Raw genomic sequence first — 24,980 nt, 5'->3', positions numbered from 1 at the left:
AGAATTTCACAGGAAAAAAGGTCAAAGTAACATTATAGTTAGGTGTGATCAAAAGATTTGTTTTTGTTTTAAAAAATACTTAGAAATTCACTGAACAAAACAAACTTTAAAGTATTGTTATAATTAAGTTAGTATGTCAGTGACAACATTAACATTATAAACTAATGATAACACAGAAATTCATGAGTTATGGGTAACAGAGGTAACTCTAACTTGCGCCCCCGCCATGCACTGTTTATGACCTCACATTTTACGTCACTTGTGACATGTACTACAACATAATTTATGACATCACTGATGAGATTTCAAATGACCTCATTAATTACATCACTGATGACATCACTGATATGCAGGCCTCACACTGGCAGTCATCGCAGACGGTCACTGTCAGCGCAAAGAGAGGTTTAAATAGATCTTTGCATTGGCAATCATCATGGGAGGTCGATTCTTGCTGTGAAGACGTCACTTCATGTTCCCACGGAGCTCCAAACATCTGTATCTTCACCTTTTCCTCGGTGGGAGTACACTCTGATGCTGGCCAAGGGTCCAGGACGTGTGGGCACATCTTGGGGATCAGTAGCAGGGCTCAGACATGTCCAAGCAGATCCAGTTGCAATTGCGGTCGCAAAACACTCGCAGTTTACTTCCTACTTCAAGTAAGTGGTAAGCCACTTGCAAACAGGAAGGTGTCCCCGGTGGACCCCTTCCCCTTGGTCACTGGCGATGAGAATATTTTTTAAAAGCAGGCAGTGGTCCCACGGACCACTGCCTGTTCATAAAAAATGAAACAGAAACGCTTCATTTTTTTAATGCATTCCGTTTTCCTTTAAGGAAAACGGACTGCGTTTAAAAAAAACTGCTTTATTTAAAAAAAGTTGTCACAGACATGGTGGTGTGCTGACCCCAGCAGGCCACCGTCCCTGGGAGTGCTAGCCATTCCCAATGGGGTCGCAAATTGGACCTGCCTCATGAATATTAATGAGGCAGACAATTTGGGACCCTATTAGGAATCACAAACAGTGTCTGTGACTGTTGTACATTACATTTTGCGAGCCGCAAATTGCAAGTCTCAAAACTATGCAATTTGCGACTTGCAAATTGTAAGGGCCATACATCTGGTCCTTGTCTCTAATCTGGAAAGAATACACAAAACACTACAGGAGCGCCATTCACAGTCACGTGCCTCTGGACACTGGCACAAAGACACATTTGGTTTAGGCAGAAAAATGACACATTTCTTAAGGCAGAATTTTCAGTATAGTAAAGTAAAGTCCAACTTTACCATTATGAGGATTTTGAATTACAAGTCATTTGAGTGCAATCAGCATTTCTCTAGATGGTCCCAATCGGACGGTAGCAGTTATCCAAGGTACTAAGGTAACGCAGTGTTAGTCTATGGGAAAGTTAGCCTGACAGCAATGAAATACCACTTTAGTAGTTTTCCATTGCCAGGACAGGTAAAACTTTGAGACACAAGTCCTACCTTATAAATACCATGCACCATGCCCTATCAGCCTTTAGGGCTTACCTTAGGGGTGACTTATATGTTTAAAAATGAAAGTTTAAGCTTTAAAGAAGGCTTATTTTCCCAGATCGAAATGGTAGTTTACAATTGCAGTACAGACTGCACTAAAACTTGCAATCTCTGATTTGTCAGTGTGTATTTTAAGCACATAAGCTGGACGGAGCAGGGGTCAAAATGTATTCACTTATTTTTGGTACTTCATTTCCTAAACTAGAGACACCACATAGAGAATTTTCCCATCTACTGCTTTGGTTGGTTGTAGAGCCTACTTCCTATGCTGATGATGGAAAGGATGCACAGCAACCTTTGTGCTGATTTACATTTACCTCACATTGCACCAAAGATATCAGCACGCTGTACTAAGGCCAAACTGAAGACAAAAATCAGCCCTGGTGAAAATGTTCAAACCAGCCCCACACAGCAGGAGGCCACAACTGGCATTGGGTCAATGGGGGAGGGTCTGGTTCATGTCAGCGCACGCTGCTCTTAAATCTACCACCCCCACCCATAATGCAGTGCATTGAAGAAATGCTTGAGTAGCAGAATGGATAGACCAGTCCTGGGCATTACAATCACACAACCGTAAGACAACCAGCACCACTTACAAAGAACAGAAAAAGACACTACTAACAACAGATGCTTTAAAAAGAGTAAGATCAGGCAGAGGAAGGTGATCAAGTGAGGGGAGGAGATCAAATAGAAGGAGGGGTTTAAAGAAAATAATCCAATTCTGCAGGACATTAAGAGAGGGAGGTCACAAAATGAACATCTGAGGTGATGGAACAGATATATCAAAGGACAGGAGGATAGAAGTCTGTTTCCCGTATGAGGAAACAAAGGGCTGAGGTGTCTTATGAGTCTGTATAACTGTTATTCAGACTCAAGGTTGTCTTCTAAGATCTTTGAATAGACAGTTCCGCTCCTCATCAATGCTACATTTGCACTGCTGTAGAGAGCAGAGGGTGTACAATGCTCAATTTCTCCGAAAGCTTTTTATGAGAATCAGCAGGAAGAGGCCACTCAGTGTACTGACTGGCCAGTTTATAAATTCTTTGACTAGACAAGGCCAAAATAAGTGACACCTACCAAAGGTGGCTGCTTTAAAGAACTAACATTCAGTTTTTCATGAACTACTGTACCCATTGTGGCAAGCTTCATCCATGGTGCCATAATGTTTAATGACCTTACCCATAGAACAATTTCTGAATTTGGGGCAGAATCCTACATCAAGAAATTTTGCCATTCTTCAAAATGCAGCTACAAGACTAAACTGAAAAGTGGGGTTAATATGTTGTTGTATATGTTGGTGAATTATATGCATGTCATGCGATAAGTATCTGAAAAATTCATGTTTATAAATTAATGGGATTCATTTTATTGAACTAAAGTACTTCTTGCAGCCGTACAGAATGAGCGAGACAGAATAAGCACAAGAAGGTCCAGTTATGAAGATAGCAGTCTGCCTTCAATCAATGCACTAATCCAAGCAGAAGTCCTTTCACAGCAGGTATATTTTATGGCACTAATACTATTACTAACACAGCGTGCTAATGTATGTTCCAGACTGGTCATAATACTAGCTATTGGTCCTACTTATGACAAGCTTGAAAGATACAAGCTGCATTGAATCATTAACTATCTAAGATATGTTTTGACCCAGAAATGAGTTTCAGTCCACATTAAACTGGCACAAAATGTATGAGAGTGCCATTGAGTGATGGCATATGAATGAATGTGAATGAAATCCTCACGTTCCCTTTCTATTGAGCCATGATAACAAACTATTCAAACAGAATTTTAAATGTACCTCAAGATCCGACTTTAAATGGGTTATTAACCATCTAGTAAACCTCATGGTTCAATATGGAAAAAGATCTCTCATCACCTCTTGAGGCCTAATTCACAAACAATGGAGTTTCACCACTGTCTATCCGCCTACAATATCCACTTGCAGAACTGTATGTCCGTTCTTGCAGCAGTCACTATTGTCCCAATTTAAATTCCCAAATCTATCTGCAAAGAAACATAAAATATTTAATCTAAATATAATTTGTGTCCCATATTGCAGGCCGGAGTTCTAGCTGATTTGGACTATGGTACTGCTCCCCTGAGAGAGATTCAGCAAGAAATAATGGCACTGATGAAAGTTGTTAAACACACAGATTCTGTCTGATCTTAGGTAGTATTGTAACAGACTATTAAGGGCCTGATTCATAAACTACATTTTGTAGTATGTAAAGTAGTACTGGAGTAGTACTACCTATGTCATAATGTAATTCAAAAGATAGGTGGCAATCTCCACCTCTGTCTCACTTTTATTTTCTGTAGGGAGATGCTCACACGTATACATTTACTGCTTAGTAAATGTAAGAGAAACCATGGGAGTAGCTGGAAAAAGGGGAATATCTCATTCTAAATGAGAAGGAGTTGGGGATGAAAAATAAGGGATTTAGGGAAGGACAATCACCCACCCAGAAAAGGGTATACCCATTGTTATTCACAAACTGGATTTCTCAAGTTACTACAGCCACAAAGTACCCAAAACAGTAGTAAATATACTCCAGCTCATACTTGGAGTAATGTTAGCACCACACACCAACTACTTCTGTTGCAACACTCTCCAATAGAAAGAAATGGAGGCAGAGACTTAAAATAGAACCTCATAGGAAATAATGTTAAAATAAATTATCATTTTATACTTTAAAAAAAAAAAAATATATATATACACACACATATATCTGTATTTGATGTTAAGAAATTAAATTACATATAAATAACACATAGAAATTATTTTATAACATATTTTATTAATCGTTTTTAATTTAAAAATAATGTTAATTAAATAAATTCTTAAAATAATGTATAATATGTATATGTATAATGTTTGTCATTATTAGTACTTGATGGATTTTTATAATAAATTAAGAAAGAAAGTAGAAACAGAGACCACAATCTTTAGGGAAGCATTGAATCATTAATTCTTTTTGTGAACTAAAACCCTCCCATGGTTCCCTCGCTATGTTCTCTAGAAGGGACTGGACCCAATAGACATGGCAGCCAGGCAGATTCAACCCTACATGTTCCTCCATACATACACAGGGTTTAAGTTGTTTATTTGCACGGAACAGCACACACCCAATGTTTGAGCATTGATACATCATTTCACAATGAATTAGACATGTTGATCACACCCACGTCATTGAAGTGTCACATATAATGCTTTTACAGATAGAAACATACCCATGAGTACATTGGGTAGTATTAGTACTTTTTTAAATAAAATCTGTGAACTAATAAAATATTTTTAACTGCATATGACAAGATCATGATTATAAGTTCTTCTTTTAGCAAACCATGAAAGCTAATACAACCATAGCACAAATACTTTAGATTCATGACAAAAACATAACAATACATTTACTCATTAAAGACTTTGTATGAATTTGAGTGAGCTCAAATTCCACAGCATTAACCTCATCGATGTGGCGCGAATTCCGCCGCAGTGCTGAACATTCCAATCGTGGGCGTGGTCATGACGGCTCCCGGCCGTCATCAGCACACGCCCAGCGTGACTCATGACGGCCGGGACCGTCATGAGCATGGAAGAGGTTAAAAAGAAGAAAAGAAGAAAGAGTGAGCAACCCAAGGGAAAGGTTGAAAAAGAACACCACAGTTGTCAGTTTAAGAGATAACACAAACCTAGGGGGGGATTTTGGCCAAACAGTTTTAGTATTCAGGTCATGGAAAAATAAAAATTTCGATGCTTGTAATACATTGCTAGAGACCTGATACAAAACTTGTTTAGGCACAAAACATTCATATAAAGTCTTTAAATGAGTATATATATTGTTATGTTTTTGTCATGAATGTAAAGTATTTGTGCTCATGAAAGAAATAACATGAACTAGAGAGTCCTTTTGTTAAATAATGAACTTTATTTAAAAATAAAGTAAAAATATTTATTAACTTTTTCAATCATTTTGAGTGTCACAGGTGACTGGTTTTGAATGAGATGGTAAATAAGTTATCAGTACTGGCAATGCGTTTGTTGTATCGCTTATAGTTTGGTCCAGCCTTACTGATTAAGGGCCAGAACTCTTTATTGATTGGTATTGGATCATCCAGGCATGCTGATGAAACATCACTAAAAACAAAAAGAAACAGAATCAGACATGTTATGGTGTAAGCTGCCTGGTCGCACATAATTACCAGACATTCTCAAGAAGCATGGTGACTACACAGTAGTAATTCAGTAATGTGTGCCCTTGTCCTAGGATAGAAACCATTTTTAGCACACACCATATACAATGTTCCCTAGGGGTAGATGCTTTCCTCAGGAAAATCTTTGAATCTCAGGTGAAATGGATGCTTGTTCTAAAAGTTGTTGTTTTCAACATGTTCATGATTGTGTTTAATTTGTCCCTTTTGCAGATAACGTCGTCGATGTCTGTAATAAATGGAGACATAAGAGCAAAAAAGATTGCAAACATTACAGATGTCTGTGAGTCTATGAAACAACAGCTGCTGGTCCTAGTGGAGTGGGCTAAATATATCCCAGCATTCTGTGAACTGCCCCTGGACGACCAGGTTGGTAACTTCTCATTTGCATAAATACTGATCTGTCACGTGAAAACAATTGAAGGAAATAAAAATTGCACATTTTATAGAGAGAATTCTACTAAGCATACAGGTATTTAGCTCACTCAAAATATATTTCTACCAAACTTTTCCTGATTGTGATCCTTCTTTTATTCACCGACAATGTATTTTCCAAAAAGCATTTCTACCAAAAGATATAATGTCACCTGATTCTGTATGACAGTTAGAGCACACTGTCCCTGTTTCCACCGGGCACAAACAAGGCAGTGTCCCTATTACTGACAATACGCTGCCACCATGGGCACAGTAACCTGTGGACAATGCATTAGCGGCAGACAGGCTGTCATATTGAAGCAGCCAGTCTGCCTTCCACAGTACAGGCGACACCCAGAATGCACTTTCAAGGGAACAGATATCTCCCTGCAGGTGGGTGCATCCGCTTACAAGGCAATTTGTTGGGGGTCCATAGGACCCTCTTTTTCCCTTCCAGAAAGGCGTGCTGTGGGCGGGCAAGCTTTGTAGAGCCCAGTCAGTGAACCTCCTCACTTCCTCTTTGCATTTGCTCCTGTGTATGTAATACGGTGCAAGCGCAGAAGCAAACTGTTTCTCTCCTTTGCATGGGGCTACGCCCACATGCAAATGTGGGACTACCCGTTTATGGTAGCATTGGGGCAACGTGTGTAGCATCCTTGTTTAAAGAAAGGCCATCACCTGTGCCTGTGGTCCATTATGTCATACAAAAGTGCCCCAGGGATGCAGAGAGTCGGATGACAGAGCCCATTGCCCCCCAGAGCACTTTACATAAGACTGGCACTTATCTGTGTGTACCTCACAGACTCCATACATGCTTCTACTTCTTTGTAGATGTCAAGATTCCATCAAATGACACCAACCTCTGATGAATTTGTGGCTTTGGATGGCATTTTTTAATGGTTTGTGGGATAATAAGCAGACCTGTGCAGATGGTTAGAACTTTTGTTAACCCTTATAATGTCCTCCGTCATCTCTTGATTATTCTATTCTGCAGTGTTGTTGTGTATCATATTTTTCCTGCAATTTACACTGAGCTATATTTTTCCAGTTTTGTTAGCCTGTTGCTGTTTCTTTTCAATGCGCAATTATTCTTCACATTAAAACATGTTAGTTTCCTATTATTTGTGCCTTAACAACAACCAGTTCCTCTTTGCTTTTGGCCACTGTCCATTGCTGACCCATATTTTAACAATATGGAGTCAGTTGATCATTTTTATCTCACTATTTACTCATTTTGGTCCTCATCTAGGAAGTAAACCCACAGGCTAAGACAGATTTTATAGTTTTCTCACCAATATCTTGAAAGGGCTGCTTTTATCCACTTCATGAAGTCAATTCATTTTTGACTAAGAGGATATGTTATGTCAGAGGGTCTTACCTTGAGTTTGAAGGCAACTGAAAGGCCTGTAATTTCTGGACAAAGCTTTAACAATCCAGTGGTAGATTGAACTGCATGTTTAGAGTTTCTACTAGAAAGTGCAGGATTTTCAGTTCCCCCAAACTCTAAATGAAGCCTTCAATATTTTAATACTCTCTATGTTATATTCAAAAAGCTTTTCCCCAGGGAAACAAAATATTAATAAATGCCAAATCTGACATTATTTTAATTCAAATTTGAATGGCAGTACATTTCTGTACCAAAACCATCTACCAAATCAAACAAGGTCATACATAGCTTCATTTGTTCATTAACCTTGGTCAAGTACTCTGGAATAAAGTATATTGTGATGATGATCAGTTCTAACTTTTGATTAATGTTAAAACCTCCTTTCATTATTTTGGAGCCTTTCAAGGCGTTCTTGCAATACCCAATGATATGATGGTAGGTTATATATTCTTGCTATTAAGGCCTTTTTCATCTGCTATTTATTTTGACTTATGTTCCACTCTTGCTTGAGCCAGCTTTCCACTTTATTGTTTTAATAAAAAATCTTCTAAAAAGTACTTCTCCTTGAACTTCCTAGCTGTGAGTAGGTGTACACTTTTGTCCTAGCTGTGCCTAACTTTGAAATCTGCTACATTGTTTTGATTGTAATATAAAGACACTATACAATAATTTTAGCCAGGTTGCCTTTCATTTACGAGTGGCCTATCAACCAGTCATATTCCAAGTTTTAATTTTCAATTCGGTCTGGGTAAATCTTCCTTTTTCTTAATTATACTTAAGTGACTGAGAATTATAGCTCTATTATATAACCATTTCTTTCTCGATTTGTAAACTTGTGTTAAGAACTTTTGTGTCCTTTACATCCTCTGATGCAAGTTTTTAATCATTCCTAGATTTGTCACTTTCTAACCTTGTCTAAAGGATTTTTGAACTCGTTATGGTCCTAGCTTATAAAACATTTTTGCCTCATTAATTACACCTTCTTCAATGGTGTACTGTGACATTTGTATTTTCTGATCAAGGAGCAACACTTAAAAGCACTATATATCACTTGGTTTCCTTTTCTGTTTTGTCTTTTTTCTTCTTGATGTGTTTTCACTTTTAGCCTGACTTTTCTTAATCCTATTTAGCAAATTTTCAACATTTTAGGGGAATTGCCACTTTGGTATCTTTTTCCAGCATCACTGTCAATTTGTCCAGGAAGTGAAAAATTACTGTAAAATCGAAAAACTAGTGATTCTGTTATTTCCTGGATGTCTTAACAATGTCTTAACAAAGTCTTGACTTTGTTAATTCATTGTGATAATTAATGTTTCTATGATTTAAGATTCAAGAAACATAAATACTAAATTAGATTGCTTTCCTATCAATTATGAGCATTAAATATCAGGAAATAATATTGGGCCATAATATTGGTCCAATTAAAGTTATTTTAGGATAACTAATCTAAGGACAGTGGAGTATGTGTGACTGGTACAGGGGAAATTGAAACCAACAGGAATATTTTTTTTAAAATAGTTCCACATTTGTTTCAGTCTTTGCAAACGAAAATACATTTATTCCTAATATTTATTACGTAATAAATGTAATGTTTATTTTCAGGTAGTTGCTGGAAATTCAGGGCTGGGCATTTAGACCTGGATGTCTAGCATCGTGCTGATGGTCAGTCCCACCAAGACACAATTCCAGTTATTTGACAAGAACAACAAACATGAGCACAACAACCACTATGCGTCTTGTGGTTCTATATGGACATTGAATTGCACAAGGTGGAGTGGGGGACTAGCTAGGATCCATTGAACCACACCGTGAAAGAATCACACAATAGGGAGGATCCCAGAAAATCTACAACCAGATGATTATAATGCATGTAGCCAGGTGTTATCATATTTTCAGATTTTTGGGGTGTTGGCTCAGAGCATACAGAGAGGGAACTGGCATTTCAACTCTGCGTCAGACACCTAAAAGGCTCTTATGCCAAATTTCTTATACCTGTGATTTCAGGACAGCAAAACGGGCATGGGACTGGGACTGCAATACTCATGGTGACAGGGAGATTATTTTGTGAACAAGGGCCAAATATTATTATTGATCTAATGGACCATACTTGTTGATTTGAATTGTACATGATAATGGACTGTTAAGCAGTGTTACTCTTTGAAAATTGTAAAGTGCAATCAATTTTGGGCATGTTAAAAACTAATTTGACTATGGTGTTCTGAATCTTTTGAAAAGTGGCAATATTTTTCTTAGGCTACCACGTTTAAGACCCATTACACTAGTCTAGTCTGGTCTGCGCTAACCCATTTGCCACTGTGGTTTTTGAGGGAAGGTTAGAAAATGTGTTTACGTGTATGGAGAGTAAAGTGACAAGCTTTTGTGACAGCTACAATTCTCCTGAAAGTCACAAATTACCAGCAATTAGAGTTTGTCTCATATTAGTTACTTTCTGCATGTCCTCTGCACACATGTGGACAATGACCTGAAATTCATGTAGGAAGGATGCTATAGTTCAGATAAAGATTGAATAAGATGTGAGACAGAGAGGAGCTATAGAGCTGCACGTTACAAATAACATACAATAATACAGACATACATATATAAATGAAATGTGTATCTGAAATAAACATGAAGCAAGGTTCTTCTAAGCTTTTGCGAGTTACACATTCTTCAGGGAAATCCTTATTTACACATGTCATCTCCAATTCCAGGCAATACTGTCTACTTGTAAATCTATATTTTGCTGAAAAGAATCAGTCAGAAAGAGTGTCATATCTATTCATTCTTCTGGCTTTCTGGGACCAAGTAATGTGAAAACTAATTTCAAGATTGGTTTTCCATTGTCTTGCAGTGTTTCTGCAAGTATTTTACTTGTGGGTGGACTCATGTCCGCCCGCCACCCTAAAGGGGATGGGGACAGCCCAACATAGTGTTGGGGGGTCTCACAGGCCAAATTACAATGCGATCGCCACCGTAGCAGTCGCATTGCCCACCTTTTCCATTGCGGCGGGTGCTGCTGGCTGCAGCACCCACCGCAATGGAAAAAAGTGACGTGTAACAAATCCCCCAAGGTGCCAGTCACTTGGTACAGAGATCTGTTGGGGGCACCATTGGTGCCCCCCACAACCAAAGAAAAGGGCACTAGGTGAAGGGGGGCCCACTACGGGCCCCCTAAGCCCATCCCTGCCAGCTTTTGCGTGGCAGGTGAACCGCAATGGAAAGGCTGGTGGGGATGGACTATCCTAATCCCCACAGCTGTGCCTGGTAGGCACCGCCACCATTTTAGGGATAGGAAGGCTTCCGTAGCACCGGTGGGTTCAAGGAGCTCGTCCGATGCGTGAACTCCGACTGCCACAGTACTGCCTGCCATCATTATATGGCGGGTGGAAAATGGCCTTACGATGGCGGTGAGACTGCCACCGACAGCCTGTGATCGTAATCACCCCCTTAGTTCTTTTAGGCGGCATTTTTCAGGTGCACTGGTCCAAACGTACTTCTCAGCTTCCATGTTATCACTTCTAGGTTCTCATTAGTTAATTGACTTTTTCTTACCTGGCCATCTTGCGGTAGCTTTGAGGGAGGTGGAGGACACCAGGTCATATTTTGACTGGTAGCGGTCGGGTGGGGGACTCAATAGACTGTAATGCATTTGGTGCTATATAAACGTAGTTAGTAGTGGTAGTAGTAGGGAAGGGTTAGGCCTGGGATTGGGACCCATAATTTTTAATTCCAATTACAACTTGTTCATGTTTCACAGCTAGAAATAGGCCACAGATCAAGTTTCGCTCTTGTTGCCTACAACTTCAATCACAACTCCTCATGAAAAACATCCCCATTATTGATAGCTACCAACCACTAAACGTATGTGTTGGAATAAGGTACTTCACGTTCCTCTGTATCTTCAAAGTAGCAATTTAAACTTTGATCTCTGAACTGTCTTCTCCTCGTTTCTTAAGGGATCACATGCAATTCTTTTTTACCCATTTGGCATTTTCTTGTTCCCCCCAAATGCATAACTACAGATAGATAATATTCTGGTTTCAATTATGTTAAAATACAATCCATGCCAAATTATTTTTTTGTTTTGAAAAAATAAATTATTCGACTTACAGCAGTCTTCTGTGTGATATTCTTGAATAAAATGTGCCCCATGATTATGAGGTATTTTAAACTCCTTGTTTTGCACTCACACAAAGCTTGCACCACCTTCCTATATTCTCTCACGATTTCGGAGGGGCATTTTCTTGAAAGTCAATGCTCAATTACAAAAAACTGGTTTCAGAACACACATTAATTACCAATGGTTAAGGAGCTTTAGCTCAAGAATGTCCAACCACCACAATTTTTGTTCGTGCATATTTAATTTGCGTTTTTCTTAAACTTGCCATTTACACAAAGCAGTGCTAATGGTTAGTCAGGGGTTTATACAGCTAAGAGCTTCCCTGGTGATTACTAAGTGACATGGCTGTTGTCAAACTATTAACCCGTGTTTCTGTAAAAACTTGGGATTTTTAACAGAGGTAGCAATGATTCTTAAGGTGTTCAGGGATTGTTGGTTACTTTTCAAATGACGTCTGCAATCATTAACCCTGGAAGTGTTGTTTGTCTTGTTGGAACAAATGTATTTGCTCTTTTTACGGCACAGACGTATGTTCAAGTTTCTAAAAACACATTGCAGGTCTGCACCACTGCATAAACTGCACGTGCTCAGAATCCAGAACCTATCTCTGCTCTCAAAAGCTAAGTGGCCCTGTTGGCATAATTTGAAATTAATTGGTGTGATCAACACTTCGATAATGCCAGAAAGAAACTGCCAACAGTTTACCTTCGAATCGGAATTAGCAGATCGATAGCAGGTAAAATGCAACCGAAAACTGATTAATCATTGCGAAATTGTGCAACGCAGGATGGTGGCACGCGAGCAGATAACACTGCACGACGACAAACAGGAAATGCAGTGAAACCACTTGTGCCAAGGAATACCTACCGGGAAACAAACTGTGCAAAGGCAGATTGTTCTCACTGGACACAAACACCTAAAGCACGAGAAGATCTCCGGAGTTAAAAAGAAACAATGGGCGGAAATGATTAGCGTGCTGACATGAAAAACAAGCACTGGTAAAACCAAAACATCTGAACTATTTTGCTGCAAAAGTGGACGTTAGATGGAAGGAAGTTTGCAGTTATTAGTCGTTGTATCACTATGCTGAAGGTCTGCGGGGTGCTGCTTTGAGCAGTACCATCCACTATGCACTGAAGAAGGCCATTCTCCTTAAAAGAGTTTAAATAATAATATGAGAAAATCAGAAATGTTGAGACTTATTCAAAAAAATTACCTGTAGTTACCTCTCATCCCCCAGGGGTATGACCCCTGGCAATGGTCTTCAAACATTTTCAATGCAGAGCACACTTCCTTGTAAAAAAAAAAAAAATTCTTGACCCTCGAGAATGGCAAACATAATTTCTTATAATTATTCTATAAAATTGGCAGATTTGAACATATTTACCAATTCATGTATTGCAGATATGTTCAGTAATATCTTTTACGATTGTGCAGCCTTGGTAACAAGTAGTGCACACACGTTTCTCCATTGAGACAAGGATAAACTTTGACAGGTTATCGGTCCTTCAGTCTCAGTATGAGTAGATACTCATACTGAGACTGAAGAAACGATAGACTTCTCCACGTCGCTTAGCGCCAATGCCCACTACCGCCTGGCATGAGCTTCACTATTCTTTCTGATGTTCTCTGTCCAAGCATAAGCAGAGAGCAACCAGCACTCAGCCAAATTGGGTATCCACTGTGAATATATAAAGTCTTCACATTCTGTCATGCACTCATTCCTGCCAAAGTCCTGACCTTTCTACTCCATTGCTACACATCTTCCTCACAACAGCACACATAAACTAACAAGCAAATAATGCACACTCATGGTCGATAAAAGAATATTATTGAACCATGTCTAATCTTCATTAAATAAAGTCTCCCAAAACATGCAGAGAAGAGTGACTCAATGTCCTGATGATGACATCATGAAAGATGTGTTCAGCTAATTGAAGTCGAAACACGTCAATGAGTATTTTGCTGAGCAAACTATTAGACAATATAAAAATAGCAATTGGCACACAAACAGCAAAAAAGGAAAAATAGAATGTGCAATCAGGTTCCTTTAGCTGGATAAAATTATTGAGAAAACTTATTAAAATGTTCTTGACTCACTTTCAATCCATTATTGCTCTCAAGGTTGTACATAATGAATATATATATTAGAAAAGGATGTGACACTTTTCTGTGACTATTCACGACAATTCAGAGGTATTCTACCATCCATAAAAGTATCACATAAGGCAAACACATAAAAGTGTACAGTTCATAGCAGCATGAATAGATATACAAAGTACCAATAAGCATGGTTAAAAACAACAACAGCAATCAGTTTAACATAGCATGGAACTGCGTTCTACACCCTGGGCTATGCACATAATATTGAAGCCAAGCCCTGCCCTTGTGATGATGTATCTGTTCTGTGACTAGTTTTAGTAAGAAAAATTGGGTGATGAGAAAACACTTTTGTTGAATTTTTGAAGATTAACACTTTCATTACATCTAAAACATCTAATGAAAGTTTAAGAGAAAATGTCTAAAAGGTTATATGAGAATAAAAGAATCCTACTGCCATGGAGACACAGTTGTTAAATTTGAGTATACCATGTAAACTAGTTAACAATTCTACTGAGAACACAAAAAAAAATGTTGGACCTAGATTACCCAAGCCTACATATGGTAGCTTGGCACAGTAGTGGTCTACAGCTAACTCCAGGCGTTGGCTAAGTACTTACACAGCTTACCCACAGTAACACATTGATGAACCACTAAAATAAAGACACAACACCTTTGTTTGCAAAAATACCGTTACCTTTTATAAAAAATAATATGGCTCTTTGGATTTGAAAGCATACAGGTTATCACATCAATTGCTTTTAGGAATAAACATTGCACTTTTACTAGAGAAAATAGTTTTCACTCCTCCAGCTGTGGAAAAAGCAGTAAATCATATACTTTTATCAGAATTCAGCAGTACATTCAAAGAACTTCTTGGATAATTAATTGAAGCTCCTAGACTTCACACTCTACAGGGGTATTTTGCATTAATACACAATGACATCAATAACTCTTTACTACAGCCTACCAATTCATTGGTTATGTTAACACATCTAGGGTTACGTTGCCTAACCCCTTCTCTCCTTTGTCACAGAATGAATCTCCAGGGAAGTAGAAAGGTCAAGGCCCTTTTCTCTGCTTATGGACCTGTTTAAAATAGCTGTCAACCTTTTATCCCTTTTTACCCAACACTTCCCTCTTCACACTCCCACTCTCCTTACTGTCTGGGTGGCAGATATGCCACAGTCCATAGGCCTTCAGCTGGTACCCGCCTCTCAAGCTCCCCCGATCAGCTGCTTCCCTGCACTGACGTGGGAAGAGCCTTGCCGGCCTCCTCAGCCCAAGCGCGCGTTCTCCTGTCAGCGCTGGCTAGGGGGCCTCGTTTCAGGCTTAACGCGGGGATTTCCTGCGTCTGCGGATCACCAGGGGTTAGATGGGCGGTCGGTTGCCCAAGCGCTAGTTCCTCCAGCAAGCGCTCACAAGTAGGGGGTTCCGCTGTCAACGCGGCGCTCCGGAAAGTCGTCTGGCGCCACCTCAGGCAACCCGATGGACGCGCTGATCTCTGGGGCATGCGCGTTCCTCGCAATGGCTCCACCTCTCAGGTCGCGCTGCTCGTCGGCGCCTGCGTGTTCCTCCCCGGACCTCGTCACGCAGGGAACACTGCACCCCTGGGCCTGCTCGACCCTAGGCCCCTCCTGCTGAAAGAAGCGGTCGCGCTACTGGCTTGCGCGGAAGCGTTTCCTCGCTTCTCCTGACGCGCCTGGTGCCCCCGGGGTCCCGCAGACGGACCACACTGCGCCGCTCCTCACACGCTGCTGCTGTCCTCCCCCGGCTCCAGAAGAAGTACCTCACAGATCGGGCACTCGCTCCTCCAGGTGCTCCAGGCTCCACAGTTCCCCAACCACCTCAAGGCGCTCCAAGGGGACCACAAATGACTCGCTACCCTGGTAGGTGCAGCGCTGGGCAGGGCATATAAGACTGAGTTTCAGAAAGCAGATCCTGTCAGTTTCTACAGGAATGCTGATCCAGAAGGGTTTTTCTTCTCACGAAGCTTGTTTTCTTGGTCAATAACTGTTGTCTTGAGAGAGGGATCGGTCAAGGGCTAAAGGGGGAACAATCCTCTGAAGTAACTGTCAGCCTCAAATGACAACTAGCTGCTCTCAGTGTGTCCACCTCCTCTCACCACTGCCTCACTCCTCTACTCTGGGGTCAGCACCAAATGGCTGCTGGTCACTGGCCTTATATAGGGTGGCCTGAGACCTGCAGAATTCTCTAGGGTATTCTAGAAAGTTCCCTAATGTTAACCTATGGACCTGTCCTCCAGTGGTGTCCGTTATGGCAGTTGGTGGACACCATCTTAGGTTTCTTGAGATCCCTAGATTTTCAAGGGGGCTGACTAGGCCTCACAGGTTATGAGGGAAAAATGGCGTCATCGCCAAGGAGCACCTAGCCTCCTGACAGCATTAAAAAATTCCTGATGGACATATGTAAAAATAAAAATAGAAAGTCTGGGAGGCTAAGGGGGACAAAAATAAATCATGGTGGTTAGAGTCTTCCCAGAAGCAGACAGGTCTAACAGCTGGCAAATCGTTAACTGTCCTTATCATTTAAAAAAAAATGTTTTTCTCATCACACTGGAACACTCTTGTATCACACCGCTCTTAAAGCTATTTGAAGGGCGATGCTCAGGGGCCAGTGGTGGTGCCTACACCAGTTGATTCTCACATCGTTTCTGTGCAGACGTAGATGCAAAAAGACAAAATGCTGTCAATCAACATGACTGCCACTCTGATTACTGGATGGCTGGCCCCTGGACTGATCTAAAACGTGAAGGACAATTCCACCAAAACTGGCTGACATGGGCTGAAAATTTCACACTTTATGTTTGCTGTCCTCTGGGCGTAGCCAAAATGTCAAATTGCTGAACAGGGTTTACCCAATTTTCCTCTCTATTTTATATTGTTATGTATGGCTCTCAAAGAGATGCTCTATCGTTCATTTTAATGTTTAAATGTCATAACCCACTGCTATGACGTAGCACAGTTTATAAGAAAACTCATTACCCATTTTTGCTATGTCATAAAGGACTTCCAAACCAGGCTAACAGAGTATCACTGCTTGTCTGCTTTGAATAAAAGCAGAAGGCACAGCTGCAGGAGGGGGAAGGAATGCAAGGAAGGTGATGGGTGTTGGTTATGTATTGCAGGTAAGTTTAAAAAAAAATGGGCCAGAGAGGAGAGGCTGTGTTATGTATGGGTCCCACATTACTCCTTGGTATAGCAGTTGAAAGCAGGGGAAGATGAGTTTGGGGGCCATACATAACATCAAATTATAGCTGGGTAAATTACAGGAATGGTGTTCACACCGAGGTTCTGATTGACATCATAGATAACTCGAGTTTAGCTCAGTTGTCTGTATGATGTCACTCAGAACCCCTGGTTGAAAACATCCCTATAATTAACTGTTACCCATCTTTCATTAGATATATTGTATATAATATAAAGTCTTTGCAGGGATAGCAAAAGCTGTCTCTAGATCTAAAAATTAACATGGCTAAAACATTTTATAATCCACAATAAACAACCCAGAACATCCAAATAAAGTCAAGAAGTGGTCAAGTTGGCCAGTGAGAAGGCAAGTGATATAATACATCATAAAGAGCCCTGCAAGGAAATTAAACTGGGCAAAAAGCCAAAGGCAATGCAAAAGAAGAAAAATAAGATAACATGAACAGGCAGTTAAGCAATCAGCGCATAAAAAAGGCTAGATAACCAAGTTACCCACACCCACACTAATAGCAGTTGTGAGAATTACACAATGTAGAGATGCCAGCTGAAAAGATAATGCCTATTAACATGCTTCATCTTAGAAGGTCTCTCACATTATGTCCGAGGAAGGAACATTGGGACATACCCAGTAATGCATTTAAAGATAAAATTCCATCCTAGGACACTTTGACGAGAAGGGAAATCTTTTGAAAAGTATTAATGATTTTTAAAAAGTTATTAAGTTACAATCTCTGCAAAGGATCAAGGCTGATTGTATGGGTTCTGGGCAAGTATTTATACTACAGATGGCAAGCAGCCCACGATGATCACTCTTAGGATACATGCTCCCATACTTCATCATACAATCTCTACTGAGACTTGTGGGAAAAGAAAATAATAAATGGGGGCCTAAGAGAAATTTCACATGGTCTACAAGGAACACTCCTAGTGTGATGAGGAAATTTAGTGAAGAGGTATGGGTTTTTCAATATTTTAGAATCCTGTTGTATGTTGACCATGTGCATTCCCTCGCAGTCAGACTCAAGTGCTTCTGTCTGTCTATAACTTAATCTTTTCATGGTCACAAAGATATCTTGTAGATTCAAAACAAACTCATGAGACAAACATGTGGCATCTATTCGATTTTCTTCTTTCAAAACGAATTTAGGTAAATCGGTTCTTCACAAAAAAAATGTTTTATTCATTTCTCAAACTTTTTCTAATTATTTTCAATTACTTCTTCTGAAGCACAGCTGAAACATTTACAGATATGTAATCCTAATACATTTCATACATAGGTTGTGCTTCTTCAGAGAAAAACAACTCTGTGAAGAAAGGTAAATCCATCAAGCAAACTCTACAGGCTCTTTTGCTTTAAACCAACATAACTATCATGTATGTCTGCCATACTATTTCATCTGACATTCTTTAAATAATATTTTAATATTTAATAACCCTGCTGTTGAACAAAGGTAACATTCATATACCACTCAAATCTAAGGAACCACAAATTCTAACCATGCATTGAGTTTCTGTCCTTTAAAGTGCTGTGATCAACCAACAAATAAATATCATCACACAATACTTCATACTTAATCCAGGAGTCTCAACTTTTCATTAGACCATGTCAGTGGCCCTCCGATTCTCAATCCATCAAATTTGCAGTGTTAGTACACTCTGATTACCCTGTTCATATCATTAAATTAATTCATCGTATGTTACAAACATTGTTACAATTCATTACTTACTTCCCATCAGGTTAACCAATGATTTTAAATCTCTTTAAGAATAATCTATAATAATCTATCACTAACTGTTCGCAGTGCTTGCTTTCTCTTGCGAATTACAACTCTTATCTCACACCTCGTATGCATTTTCTTAAAAGCTGATGTACTTCCTGCATCCACACTTTGTATTAGTCATAACATGTAGCTCTCAGACAATACTCAAGATAAGAAGAAAACAGCCAGATCACAACCCAGAAGAAGCAGCAACATGTATTAAATTGGATGTCTGCAGCAGCTCATAACGGTTGTATGCCAGAATATTGTATGCAGAAATCAACCTAAATATATTGTTTTGAATATACATTTAAAAAATATGGTGCCTTTGGGTGTAGATTTTCTAAAATTAACGCTAACAGGGTGATGGGTTTGAAAAGAATATTTAGGGCACAATATTAATGCTAGACAATATTCTGAGGTCTAATATATTCCCCGCTGCTTAATGATAGACGTGGTCATCACACACATAATGCAGAGACACAGATAAAACTCCAAGTCTATGGGGGAACCAGGAACTCCTAGGCAAGGCCACACAGTGGTTATTGTGGCTGAAACATACATCCCACAAACATTCTCCATCATTTGACAAACCCATGAACTACATGCCCTAGCCCATTTTTAATGGTGACTGTGGTTATGCACTAAATCCACAAATTGATTACCCCTTTCCTCAGCCTGAGCATCAGAACTCGGCAGGCAAACCACCGCATACAAAAATTCCCTTATGCATGAGTGAAGGTAGCTTAACATCACAAAGCTGAGTCTGCTATCCCTGCATGCTGAAACCCTTCATGATCAGATACATCCACAGATATCAGGTGATGTTGTGCAGTGGAACATGACCTTGTAGAACATGGTGATGGTACATCACCACCCCCTGCATTGGGATTAGCCAGAAGGAAACTGACATTACAAAAGACAGATGTGCATGGTATGAGAACACCCACAGCGCCCTGTGAGAGAAAGACCAGGCAACATCACACATGCTTAGAAAAAAAGACCTAGAGGCAAGTGCTGTCGAACACTTGTGATCAAGCGCATCACTAATGCCTACACTCACATGACTCTAGGCTGTAGAGGTAGACGTTTATGGCATTTCTAATATAACACAAGCCTATGAACATAGTTTCTCATTAAATGATCATGCTTACACAATTCTCAGGCAATGCAGGGGAAAAACAGATCAATACAATAACCACAGAGAAAAACATTACTGTTAACTGTGTATCTGGGGTGATTTGCCATCAATAATATTCAGTTAGATTGATCATTGCATGGATCATTACAAAAATTGTCTTCCCCTGTACAATTGGGTTGTTACAATACAAATAATCATACATTTTGTGCCTGTCTTCCATCATGGTTGTGACTCCAAGAGCTAGTTGACAGGGCTCCAGACTCGGGACTGAAGGCTCCAACAACCTTGAACCCAGCACCTAGACTCTGGCATCTGTGAGTCCTACCCTGCTATGTTGTGCCACTCCATTACTGGAGCCTTGGAGGTGGACCTGAAGGTGCCCTGCCAGCCATCTGTGGATCCAGTAGAACCAACGCACCTCTTCTGCTGCGCAGTGCAAACCCGAGCACAGCCAACGCATCACCGCTGTTTCAATTATTCTCCCAGAATCGTCCTCACATCCCGCATTGGACCCACCGCTGTGTGAAGCTTCATTGTCTTAGACCTTCACATCGCATATCTTTCATCAATGGCAGCCTCGACTATGCAGGACCCCGAATCTCAGTTCTGCAGCTCCTCGGAACCGGCGCATCACCTAGGTCTGCGATGCGCCCTCAACGCAGAATCTCGCAATGCTTCACAACCCCAATTTAAGGCACTCTCATTCAACGAGCCTAACTGGGTCCCTGTTGCAGGCCTGCGCTCCATTGCGGTTGGCCTAAGATTGTATTGTTGTCTCATTCCGGCGAAACCAGCTATCCAGATGCTTTTTTGTCACTATTTTCACTGACATCTTTAAATCTACACATATCCGGTTCTACTGATTGGATTATTGTCGTTTTGGTCTTGTTTTATTTAGTAAAACCTACTATTTTATTCTAATCTGCCAAAAAGAAAGAAATCAGTAGGGAAACAAAGCAGGAGGAAGAGGAAGAAAGCAGGAAGAAAATTGTTTTCAGGCATTGCATGTTCCTCATTCAACTCACACAGACACCCATAGACAAATTGAACAATTTCTCGCTTTTAATAGATTCTTAACACTCTATGTCTTTGAATAATTTTCTGGTACCTTCGAATTTCCACATCTGCTTGCTTCCTTCTGGACTTTGGTGCAATACAAAAATAGAAATGGTATGATATGGAATTGCCTGACAAGAGCTGATAACACAAGAAAGAAGACTCGAGATAACCTGAGTGAGTTTTGGTGGTTGCGGTTTCCAAGTAGTCAAACCACTCAACAAACGCCTCAAAGTTTAAGATCTGATGGGACATGGGCAGAATGTGTTCTGCCATTAAGGTCCCTCCATTTCATGCATACACTGGAAAGTGTGCTAGAATAAGACCCCTATGGGTTCATTTAGACCCTGGCAGGTGACCCACCCGCCCATAAGGTTGGCAGTGGCTTTCACCTTCTCGCCTTTGCAGAAAACCACCCGCAATATTTAGAAATCCGTGCCTGCCTAGCAGGGATCTAAGGCCCAGATGCATCAAGCTAGAATCCGCTTGCAAAGGGGCAGATTCTGAGAATCTGCCCCTTTGTGACCGGTATTTTTGCATTTGGGATGCATCATCCCAAATGCAAAAATCGCAAATTAAGAAATCGCTAAATTGCGATTACTTGCATTTAAGGAATCTCAAATTGAGATTCCTTAAATGCAATGCATCAAAGTTAAAAAAATTGTGATTTCGCAAATAGGAGTGGGAAATTACCATGAAGTTGAACTTCATGGTAATTTACAAAAACTTAGAAAAATGCTCTTTTGTGCATTTTTCAAAGTTTCATGTTGTGCATACACATGCCCTAAGGGCATGTGTGTGCGCAACACATGTGCACAGATCAATTTCAGGGGTGCAACAGGGTGTCCTTTGGACACCCCTGCACCCTTGAAATCGCATTCTCAATTTGCGATTCACGAATTGCGATTCGCAAATTGAGAATGTCTTCCCAATCATTCCGATGGGCCTCTAGGCCCATAGGAATGAAGGGAGAGGTATTCCTTAATTGCGACTCGCAATTTGCGAGTCGCAAGTAAGGAATTTTAAGAATTCGCTATTTTTTGAGCGAGTTCTTCTTGCATAGCATTTTGCTATTCCTTATTAGCGATTCCTTATTTTTCGCTAATAAGGAATCGCAAAATGGATGCTTGATGCATCTGGGGGTTAATGCCTACAATGCAACGATCAGAGAGGTGGCTGTAATGTGGGAACAAGTAAATGACTGACAGCCTTCCATGTTGGTTCAGCCCCCAAGTCATTTGGTTGTTTTCCACAAACTCATAAAGCAGAATTGTGTTGGTGTAAAACAAAAAAAACAATGGTCCTTTCACACAAGAAGCTTTCCCGCTGCTTATGTGGGCCATTCTTTGTTTCCTTTGCAAGAGCTTGCAGGAACTTTACATTTACTTCTAAAATTTGCCTCTTATTTCAAATTGCACTTAAGAATTTGTTAACAAAATATATGGGCTGCATATACACAACATATGTTAAATTGTGATTACTCATAAACATTGTAGTATATCCAAACAATGATTCTGTTTTATTCCAACAAAAATCGTAAGTTGCAGAATTTCATGAGTAGACACTTTATTGCATTCAAAAACAAGCATTGGCAAAGTCCTATGTTCTGAGTTTAATGTGCCAACCCATGTAAATATAGGCATTCACAAATACTGTTTTCATGTTATGCATATAGAAATGCTATTTACCATATTAAAGTCTGCACTTTTGTTTTTGCCACTACCGGGGACAATAACAATAAACAATAACAATAAAGGATCACGTTTTATCCAGCATACATATAGGAGATAAAGAAGTGAATGGGGGTAACTGCGTGATCTTTGAGTGTATGTATCAGACGTAAAATAGTCCTCGCGTGTTTCACTGAAGACACTTCCAGGTAGGTGAAGTGATATTCCAAATAACAAAATAATAGTGATAGAGCAATACTCCACTAAGCAGAGCCAAAGCCCACTCTGTATATTTTAAAGAATTGTTACCAGTACATCATCGAGATAGCTTCTTCTAAATCAATGATTTTTGTTTTTTTCTAGGTTGCTTTGCTAAGAGCACATGCAGGAGAACACCTGTTATTAGGAGCTGCCAAGCGGTCAATGGTTTACAAAGATATTTTACTTTTAGGTAAACATTTTTGGGAATGTTGTCAATGCAATGAAATATGATTTTGTGCTATACTGTATTTGCATGGGTGAGTGGATTGGAGCAGGTGTGTGTGGGTGCGTGTGTGTGTGTGTACCTCTGGTTTTTTCTGTCTGCCTGTCGAATTCCTCTGCCACAAAGTAGGGACACCTCTTGCTAGAAGCATGAGAAAAAACAATTTATTTTCAATAAAAAATATTAATGTTATGCACCAATCAAAATGGCCAATGCATTTCGGCTTGCAGCTCCCTCCTACTATTTTACTGTTGGTCCCGCTATTGAAGTGCCATAATAAAACTTGAAGGTGCCCCCCTGAAAAGTACATGGAGACCCGGAGCCATTCAGGAGCTCTCAGCCCAGGGGCTCGCTGCCAATGCCCAGTTCCGCAGGGGACCCCCTGGAGCTCGAGCGCCCCCCCCCCCACCCCCACTGCGGTATAGAAGAGGTAACACATATACTCTAGTGGGGTACCAGTACCATGCAACCAGACTTCGAAGGGCACTTACTATTTCCTTGGTGACTGCGCTGAAGAACAGATATGTGATTATTACTATGAATCTAAGTGGTGGCTGATGAGGATGGATGCAAACAATTAATGTTACTCCTCCCATAAATTCAGTGGGTGCATACCACCCCCAATTACAACATGATTATGTGCATAGAAACGCCTCTTGTAAAATATATATTAAATACTAAAATATTGCTTTAGAGTGATAAAAAAACCTTAGAATTAAAAAAAAATTAGAAAATATGTATGTATACTTATTTTTTAAATTCAATGATGTATAGGTATTGAAGATTCATGGTAGCTAATTCTGGTGGTGTGTCATAGTTGAACCAAAGGCAAAAATATGACTGTTTAGACACCATGGAGCTTTTTATCATGTTCATGTCAGGTATCGACTAGAGAAGGAATCCACCCTAATTTTGGGTTTTCTTCACAATCCAAAATGCACTCCCTTGTTGAAAACACAACCGGAAGCTTTCTCCTGATCCTATCTACTACCTATTCACTTTTCTGACATCCCTGGCCTTTCCTTGCATGTAAATATTCCAGATTTGAGCTTGAATTTTTTTGTAATTAAAAAAAAAAAAGTATTTAAAAACCATGTCTAAAACATCACACAATAGTTTTCCAGCGCATACTGTTAAAACTAATGAGGCCATACCAATACAAAAAACAGTTTCTTATGGAAAGGGTAAGGGAAGAGCAGATTCAACCAGTTTTGTATACAAAAACAGATTTTATGATAACCACTGCTCTGGATGTGAAGCGCAGAACTGTATACGTACACCCATTCCAGGCATCAGTGGAGTAAATGTGTGACAAGGAAAGAATGTATGTAAGTCAGTCAAAGATGGAGTGGGAGGTGAGAATGAACACATATAATATGGCTCTGAGTAAATTAGCAGGAGATATTCAGCAATAGAAAACAGAAGTCACAAGGAGGGATGGAGAGTCTCCATGGCTTAGTTAACAACAGTCAAGAAGGTGCACTGGCCCAGGGCCGAGAGGCATGAATGATGCTCAGGACTCATATAATGGCTGTTTTTTACTATCAAACTGTGGTGGTTAAACAAAATATTGGAGAACAAAAAAAATGCTGTGTGGACAAAATGTAATTCCAAGAATATCAAGGACAAAAATATTGTGATGGTAAGGTTTTATAGGTAAGCAAAGTTTTACAATATCTGACTCCATATATATGTACCTTGATGATATATAACTCAAGCACCGTAGATGTGGAGTTAAGAATAGTAAATCTGTACTTACTGAATGCACTTGCCTTCACAATGTATTGGTCCTTGATATTTTTGACATGATATTCTGTCCACAAGATATTTCTGTTTCCGACATTCTGTCAGTGATCTCCAAACTATGAATGGGGG

At 39.9% G+C, this 24,980-nt stretch overlaps 1 protein-coding gene across 5 annotated transcripts in view; it reads left to right on the top strand.

Moving 5' to 3' along the window:
- Nucleotides 1-24,980, top strand: part of HNF4A (hepatocyte nuclear factor 4 alpha) — a 519,025-nt gene that overhangs the window by 483,026 nt on the left and 11,019 nt on the right. For 3 of the 5 annotated variants that reach the window (XM_078651943.1, XM_078651942.1, XM_078651944.1), the window contains 3 exons: nt 2,926-3,032; nt 5,957-6,112; nt 22,985-23,072. In XM_078651943.1, the coding sequence (XP_078508069.1) occupies nt 2,926-3,032; nt 5,957-6,112; nt 22,985-23,072 (351 nt within the window). Of the gene's footprint in view, nt 1-2,913; nt 3,033-5,956; nt 6,113-22,984; nt 23,073-24,980 lie in introns of all 5 variants that reach the window. The other 2 variants (XM_078651940.1, XM_078651941.1) reach the window with 1 other exon arrangement.

This window comes from Lissotriton helveticus, chromosome 7, assembly GCF_964261635.1.
Source record: "Lissotriton helveticus chromosome 7, aLisHel1.1, whole genome shotgun sequence".
Classification (NCBI taxonomy): domain Eukaryota; kingdom Metazoa; phylum Chordata; class Amphibia; order Caudata; family Salamandridae; genus Lissotriton; species Lissotriton helveticus.
Note: the sequence above shows the minus strand (reverse complement) of the source record. Positions and strands in the feature narration are given on the sequence as shown.